Source organism: Scomber scombrus, chromosome 23 (assembly GCF_963691925.1).
Source record: "Scomber scombrus chromosome 23, fScoSco1.1, whole genome shotgun sequence".
Lineage (NCBI taxonomy): Eukaryota > Metazoa > Chordata > Actinopteri > Scombriformes > Scombridae > Scomber > Scomber scombrus.
In genome coordinates, this window is record NC_084992.1 from 685733 (window position 1) to 694583 (window position 8851).

General features: G+C 39.9%; 1 protein-coding gene across 1 annotated transcript; it reads right to left on the reverse strand.

The window, feature by feature from the left end:
- Nucleotides 1-335: 335 nt before the first annotated feature.
- Nucleotides 336-3067, reverse strand: LOC134006137 (high affinity immunoglobulin gamma Fc receptor I-like). The gene is made up of 6 exons (XM_062445225.1): nt 2969-3067; nt 2126-2161; nt 1329-1592; nt 1011-1250; nt 732-935; nt 336-567 (listed from the first exon to the last, which is right to left on the reverse strand). Exons 1-6 carry the CDS (start codon nt 2994-2996, stop codon nt 455-457), a joined length of 885 nt encoding a protein of 294 aa, XP_062301209.1. The 5' UTR covers nt 2997-3067; the 3' UTR covers nt 336-454.
- Nucleotides 3068-8851: the final 5784 nt, after the last annotated feature.

Below are 8851 nucleotides of genomic sequence, written 5' to 3' on the forward strand. Positions count from 1 at the left end.
TCGGAAAATAAGTAAATTTTTCTAATTTTTAGAGAGAGTAACTCGAGATTTTTCTGACAGCAATCCTCTTCTCTTTATTGCCAAAAACAGTAAATTCAGTTTTGTCCTGATTAATCGAAGGACATTTTGGTTCATCCAATTATTTACTACTTTAATACTACTACTACTTTACTTTAATGAAGGTTAAAACATTAAAAACTGGTTTATTGTTGCTAACAGAGTTTTGACTGGCTGTTCTCATTAAATCAAAATGTTTGAGCAGAAAATCAAATAAAACACACAGATCCAAAATACCTGAAGGTCCAATACTCCATATTCTTAGATAAAAATGTCTTCTCTGTAACTTCAAGTCAAACTAGAACTTGAGGAGTTCGTCAGGAAGCGTTTCAGCTCCTCTGATGTTTTTCATTCATGACTCAAACAAAGCTTCAGAGCGACGACTCATTGGTTCAGTTCAGAAGTGATGCTCTGTGGTGACAGAGGGGATGATGTCATCATAGTCATCATCCAATCCCTGCTCACCCCGGATGGGCTGGGTCATCACCATGGAGACAGGTGGGTCATTTCCTGTCAGAGCAGGTCAGAAAGAAAATGTAGATAATTTATCAACTGTTAGAGACAACTGTCAATCATCCACACAAGAATGAACCTGATTGATTGATTGATTGATTGATTGATTGATTGATAGTCGCTGAGTGTCTGTAAGGTGAGTGAATGATTCAGAGTGTTACCTGTGGGTCTGTGTCGATATAAAATCACCATGAGGAGAGTGGAGATGAAGTACGGACAGAAAACCACTAGGTGGCAGACCAGTGTGAACACAAGCTGGGAGGGAGCGGAGACAGGGGGCAGAGCTGCAGATACAGGGGGCGGGGCTCCACATACAGGGGGCGTGGCTCCATATACAGGGGGCGGGGCTGTGGTTGTAGGTTTACCTGCAGAGAGAATCTCACCTGGTCAGGTAAACATGTGGATGAAATAAGTGGTGAAATCAAAGGTAACTTCCTCACCTGTGACAGAGATCCAGCTGGATGGAGACTCTCCATGACTGCTGATGTGACACTTGTAGAGGCCTTCATGAGACTTGGAAACATGGTGGATGGTCATGTGACCTGCAGGCTCAGTCCTGATGAGGGAGCCATCTTTATAGAAATCAGCTGGGAGGTGGGAGGTCTTTGTTTTACAGTGCAGAGTGACATCATCTCCCTCCATCACAGGGAGGACAGGACTCTGCAGGATCACTGATCCACCTCAACACAGAGACAAACTACAGCATTTCATCATTTACACTCAGCTTCATCAATACTAACTCCACAGTCTGATCTTACCAGTGACAGTGATGTTGATGCTGTTACTGGTTGCTCCCTCTCTGGACTCACACCAGTAAACTCCACTGGCTGACGGTGACATGTAGCTGATGTTACAGGAGGAACCAGCTGATCTTCCCCAGCCGTCTCCACACTCCTTCCTGGTTTCTCTGGTTGTGTTCCTCCTCAGCTTCCATCCAGCAGAGCTGTCGTCCTCCTCACAGCTCAGAGAGACAAACTCTCCTTTAGACATTTGAGATCTGCTGGGACTCACAGTCAGAGAGACTGAGAGGAGATTTATTATATTTAGGAAACAACATGAGGAGTCATTTAATGTAACAAAGAAACACTCAGTAGGTCAACAACATTAATCCTGTTATACAGTTAATGTTTCTCAATGCTGCAGTGAAGCATGAACAGAAGGTGTCACCATATTTAGTCTGTGAAGATGTTGTTTTACTTTATGCAGATGTGTATAAATTATTGCAATTACTTCAGCACATGACACAGTATGATGGCAGAAAACAATTTTATTTTAAGGGACAGGTGGACAAGAGAAGATGTTCAATGTCAGTGTTTATGATGTAAGGTTACAGCTGTCTGACATATTTTTAAAATGTTGCATTTAAGTCATCAGAGTACATAAACGGAGAAGTCATCTATCCTCTTTGAGACAATCTAACTTTACTTCCAGACCTTTATACACATTAGGACATTATCCAGCTGTTTCCAGAGGCTGAGGAGGACTAACTAACTGATATTCATCAGCAGAGTGACCCTTCAACAGCTTTACATCATCAGAAGAGAAGTTTACTAACCTTGGTTTGTTGAGCAGAACAGCAGAGAGCTCACAACTAAAGAGACAAAAGAACCAACCAGAAACACATCAAAGCATGTCAATGTCAATGTCATCTTTATTTATATAGCACATTTAAAACAGCCAATGACCTACCAAGGCTTTACAGTAAAATAAGCAGAAACAATAAAAAACAATAAAAGCAATAAAACTTTTTTTTTTTTAAACCCAATAATATAGAGAAATATAACAGATATAAGACCCAATGAAAGTGGATATACTCCGCCAAAGGCCAAGGTGAATAAGTGCATTTTAAGCAGTGTTTTAAAAGTGGAGAGGCTGTTTGCAGTCCGCACAGTAAGTGTTAATGCGTTCTACAGAGTGGGAGCTGCAACTGCGAAGGCTTGATCTCCTCTAGTTTTTAAGAAGATTGAGGAACGTCCAAGACCACCTGATTAGCTGACCTAAGGGCTCTCAATCATCACTAAACGTACACAGATGTAATATATTAATAGATAAATAAATCGTGAATTTAAATGAATAACTCAGGTAAAGACACAAGGTTGTTTGAGAACACCAGTTTGAACCAAGTAAATCAACTTTATATACTAAAGTGTATGTGTATATATATATATATATATATATATATATGTGTGTGTGTGTTAATGTCAGTAAGTGTTAAAACCAGAACAACATCTGAGGCTGCTGAATGTGTTTGGGTTATTTGGATTATTACATTTTAGATTATTATTATTCTATATTGATCACTATCTGACCTCACCTCCTCTCTTCTATAACTCAGCTGACATGTTATAAATATAATGATTTAAATATGGACAGTACAGATTGTACAGATTGTACTCACAGAGCCACAGAAGAGATGTTTGGTCCATTCTGCCTCTCGGTGATGTGAGAATGACTTCTTTTGTTCACAGCAGTTAAACCCGACTTCCTTCCTTTGTAGCAGAGCATGCTGCTGTGTGGTTTACTCTGCAGGAAACAGCTAATGTACAGTTGATAATGACAGATGACCTGTTGGACATGTTATGAATGTAATGCTGCAGCTGTATTGTTTATGATAAAAGCACATCTATTCCAAGGGTGATCAAGTGCATTGTTACACTCTCATGAATATTGTTTATGTGAATACACAGAACATTTGTAAGGTTTATTTAAGGAAACGCAGCAGACTCCACTAGTTTGCAGTCGCCCCCTCCTGGCCATTATAAATCAATCATCACATCCATAACTTTGCTAGAGAGAATGATGCAGGTTTGAGGTGCTTCTGCATCTGCTATATTTCTCTTTGGTTTAGTCTTCATACCTGAACATAAAATATACGCCAAGCATGCACATGTTTGCTTGACATATTGTAGATCTGTGTTCACACACTAGAGATGAAGCAGTGTGACTCGAAACCCCTCAATACAAAAACACTGAGCACATTTGAGCATTGATAGTGCGAAAACTGTGTCTGAGGAGTGGCAAGGATGAATCAAATCAGAAGTTCCGTCTTAATACATTTTTTAATACGAACTCGGTTCATGTCTGCATGGCTGAGACACTGACAAAGATTCACTCCAGAACACAGGAGTCTTATACTGTCACAGAGTGGGTCAAATGTCTTCAGTACACAGTTTGAACAGAATGTGATATCCTTTGTGAGGCACCTCAAGTTATTCCGGTCATTATCAATCATTCTTCGACATGTTTCTTCAGACTGTACGGCGTCATGCTGAGTATGGTTAGAGAAAATACATACTAACAAGCGTCAGTGTAAAGGCTAGTAGGCATCTGTAGGCTCACGTGTATCTGTGCTGTCAGGTGCTTTTCTGTTATCTTATGCATGTTTAGTCTTTGGGAGGAGGCGTCACTGTAAATGTTGTCACTCTGGTGCCACTCTGTCCATGTCAGTACCGCCCTGAGGCACTTATGTTCATCACAGGGTAGGATATGTTATCAGGTAGAACATCACATCGACAAACAAACATCCCTCAGTATCAGCTGACTGTGACAGGTAAAAGGAAGCCACACAGGTGACGCAGCACTATTTGCCTTGCATTTTATTATACTGAAGTACATGTACTTTATTGTTTACCAGACGAGAAATATTTCAACTGAAGATTTAAAATGATTAGAGAAGTGACTTCATTATTGTACTGTGGAGGACTAAATCCCTGACGGAGTCTGGAGACTGGTGGAGGTGAAGGAGTGGAGATCTGATGGATGTGGACTACTGGCACTGATCACAGGAGGTAAGATCACAAAAATCTGACAGCAGCAGAGAAAGAAGAGTTTTAAAAATCTCTAAAGAGCAATTTTTCATTTCAGACTAGTTTTAAACTAGTTTCAATCGTCCAGAATCAGAACCAGAAACAGGTTTATTAACAAGTGGGTTGGTGTTGTTAGGCAGGACAGTCAAAAATATACACTAAACTAAGTCATCCTAAATAACATTAAAAGAAGGAAGAAAATTACAATCAAAATATTAACAATACATTTCAATTGAATAAAATAAAATAAAATGTACAAAACATTGACCAGAAGAAGTGGGCAACCATTCATTAGACAAGGTTTTAAACCGGAGCCAATGGAAAGTGTTCATATAGTTTTTCAGGTCCTAAAGCTTTAAACATGGTATCGTAGGAGGGGCCACAGTACTTATGGTGCGTTCCAGTTATATACAGAAGTCGGAATTTCAAAGTTCTCAGTAAGAAATGTCAACTGGAATGACCCCTGAAGTCAGATTTCCAACTAGGAAAGCCGGATGAACCTCACTAGCCCAGACATAGAAATCCAAGACAGCAGCCATGAGCATCAACAGAGTGAACGTTGTAGTAATATCCTGTTCATTAGTTTTGTCTGATCTGTGTCTCATTAAATCAGTCGTACACACAGCACTGCCCAACTTCTATGTGTAAAATACAGTGAAATGTGTTTTTAAGTATGTTAGATAGTTATCAATGGTTAACTTGGATAGAATTGGTTTTACTACAAAAAAAGGTGTGGCGTCATTTCTTCCGCAATAAACGAACGCATGATCAGAATCTAAGCGCCACCTTGCTCTTCTGCTATGACCGCAATGTACCGGGTCACTGTTTTAACTTTATTAATATGGACATCTAATGCTGAAGGTATGTTGTGTTTGTGTGTTTGTGTCTCTAATGGGCGTCTGTGTGTCTGTGTGTCTGTGTGTTTGTGTGTTTGTGTGATGGGTGTTTCTGATATCCGAGACGAACCAGCCACATTCATGCGTTCTTGGCGTCAACGTTGCTGATTCTTCCTTAGTCAAATAGATTTTTGAAGTTATTGATATTTTACTTAAATTTTACTTTATTTTCTTGGTTATTTGAATAGAGACCGGTGTATATGTATGTATTTACATACTTTTAAAGCTCGTATTTTAGCACTGAGCTTCGTTATCGTCAGCACTGAGGAAGTAGCAGCGTCACGTCTTCAAATGTCTGATCATTGTGCTTCTGTTGTTCTTTTCTTCACTCTTATGAACTCAGAGTCAGTGTGTTATATCTTAACCTGCATGTCTTGATCTTAGTATGATTTATATCATCTTCAGATCAGATTATTATTATTTGTTATGACATTATTTCTGCTGCTCTTTGTTGTTTTACAGTCACTGCCGATAAATGCTTAAATGTTACTATTTGAAGCTTTTGGATATTTGTTTGTTTTTACCTGTTAGTTTAGTAAAGCAGGAACAGTCCACTGCTGGCTGCCTCAGTGTCTAAAACAAGGCTTTAAGTTTGGTTTTAACTTTAGTAGGAACAGTTGTGTTTGATTATCTCTTTTCTCTTTCGTATGAACACGTGCACACACACACACACACCCACACACACACACACACACACACACACACACACACACACACACACACACACACACACACACACAGAGCCTGACTGCAATATATAACTGAAACCAAAACTGTGATGATCTTTCTCTCTGATGTTTCTCTATATTTTACATTTCATTTAAATTAATATAAATACTAAAGTTGAGCGATGTCATTAAATAGTGATTTTCTCACTATTTTCAAAGATTAATGTTTCGGTTGATTACAGAATATTCTTATTAGCTAGGCTCAGCTGTTATACTCACTTTTACACTGTTACATTCACTTTTCTGAACATTTCTGTCCAAATTTAAAGAGATCAAGTTGTTTAATTAAACTGAGCAACAATCACAAGTTACCACGCCCTACATTTAAACATAACTGATGCTAGTTTTGTCTATAATAATCATCTCCTTTGTATTTTGTCTGACACTGGCAGTTAATATTTAATGATTACTTTAAAATGAATTTAAAGATAAAAGTATCACTGATTTTTGTTTAATTTTGTTCTCTGATTTTACTGTTTTTGTTCTTTCAGAGAAAACAGTGAAGTCTGGAGATGATGTCACTCTGCCATGTCAGGGTCCCAGAGATGAAGTCATCACACTGTTAGAGTGGATCAGACCTGACCTGAAGGCAGACAATTACGTCTTCTTCTTCCGAGACGACCAAATGTATGAGGACTACCAGCATCCATCTTTTCGTGGTCGAGTGCAGCTGCAGGATCCACAGATGAAGAATGGAGATGTTTCTGTGATTCTGAAGAACGTCAACATCAACGACACTGGAACATACGAGTGTCGAGTTTTAGTGAGGGGCAAAAAGTTTGAGCTCATCAACATCGTCTTCCTGAAGGTTGAAGACTCAGGTGAGTCTGATGTGCAGCTGCTTCATCACAGATCAGGTGTTTGTTGGTCTGACTGTGTAGAAAACAGGTTTGAGTCAGTTTGAGTCATGTGATCAATCAATCAATCAATCAATCAATCAATCTTTATTTGTATAGCGCCAAATCACAACAAAGTTATCTCAAGGCACTTTACACATAGAGCAGGTCTAAACCGAACTCTTCAGGTTTAATTTTAAAGAGACCCAACATTCACACATGAGCAGCACTTAGCGACAATGGCAAGAAAAAAACTCCCTTTTAACAGGAAGAAACCTCAGAACCAGAACCAGGCTCAAAGTGGGCGGCCATCTGCCTCGACCGCCTGGGGTAGAGAGGAGAGAGAGGAGAGAGAGGAGAGAGAAGCACATTGAAGGTCCGGGACGGGAATCTGTCATCCGGACGTCTACAGGCCCAGATTACCTGTGAGACGAGAAAGCACAGACAACTCTGGGGAAGACGTTTAGCTTATTGATGCATTAATAGTACATGAATGTTAATGGGTATAGATGGATGGAGAGAGAGAGAGAGAGAGAGAGAGAGAGAGAGAGAGAGAGAGAGAGAGAGAGAGGAGCCCAGTGCATCATGGGAGTCCCCCGGCAGTCTAAGCCTATAGCAGCATAAACTAGGAGCTGGCTAACTATAAGCTTTATCAAAAAGGAAAGTTTTAAGCCTACTCTTAAAAGTAGAGAGGGTGTCTGCCCTCCGGACCGAATCTGGGAGATGGTTCCACAGGAGAGGAGCCTGATAACTGAAGGCTCTGCCTCCCATTCTACTTTTAGAGATACTAGGTACCACAAGTAGGCCTGCGTTCTGGGAGCGCAGTGTTCTGGTAGGTACATAAGGTACTATAAGCTCTTTAAGGTATGATGGAGCCTGACCAGTAAGAGCTTTAAAAGTGAGGAGAAGGATTTTAAATTCTATTCTAGATTTAACAGGAAGCCAATGCAGTGAAGCTAAAATAGGAGTAATGTGATCTCTCTTTCTAGTTTTTGTCAGAACGCGTGCAGCTGCATTCTGGACCAGTTGGAGAGTCTTTAGAGACTTGTTAGGACAGCCTGATAATAATGAATTACAATAATCCAGCCTAGAAGTAACAAATGCATGGATTAGTTTTTCAGCATCATTTTGAGACAGGATATGTCTGATTTTTGAAATGTTACGCAGATGAAAATAGGCAGACCTTGAAATTTGTTTTATATGGAAATTAAAGGACAGATCCTGGTCAAATATAACTCCTAGGTTCCTTACAGTAGTACTGGAGGCCAAAGTACTGATCAGAGTTCAGTAAATAATGTCTGACATGAGTTTGAAGAGTTCTTCAGTCATCACCTTCCTGACAGATGATAGCTAACACCTGTTTCTGCTCTGCAGGTCAAACATCTGGAAGAGTTGGACTGATAGTGGGACTGACTGGTGTGATTGTTGCTGCTGCTGCTGTTGTTTTCATCTTCATGGTCTACAGAAGAAAAAGGAATCATTTACCCCCCCCTCCATCTGCTGAGCAGTGGGTCTGAACTTTAAGGGGTTCCTGGGAGCTGTGTTGTCTGGAGCCTCCAGCTGCTGGTAGGGTCTCTCATGGCAAAGTGGTCCCAGGTGATGAGTCACACTAAGAGAGATTAACATGTTCAGTAGGCTTTAAAATGTAACTGCAAACACTGCACCTGTTCTGACACAACTTGATTCATTTTTACTATAATATGTGATCATTGTATGTTAGCCCTGCGATGGACTGGTGAACCCCGCCTCTTGCCCAATGACAGCTGGGATTGGCTCCAGCCCCCCCCCGCAACCCTCTAGAGAGGATAAGCGGTTTGGAAAATTAATGAGTGAGTTTCTGATCTAACTTCATTCATTGATGAAGTCCAGACTAGTAAACTAGAACTAATGTTACACATGAAGCAGACTATGAATGAATGAACTGAGCAAACCCATAAACTGAAAATAGATAAAACTGCTCAGTTTACACATTAATAATAATAATATTTCAAACATTAGTGAGATTTGGTTTTATA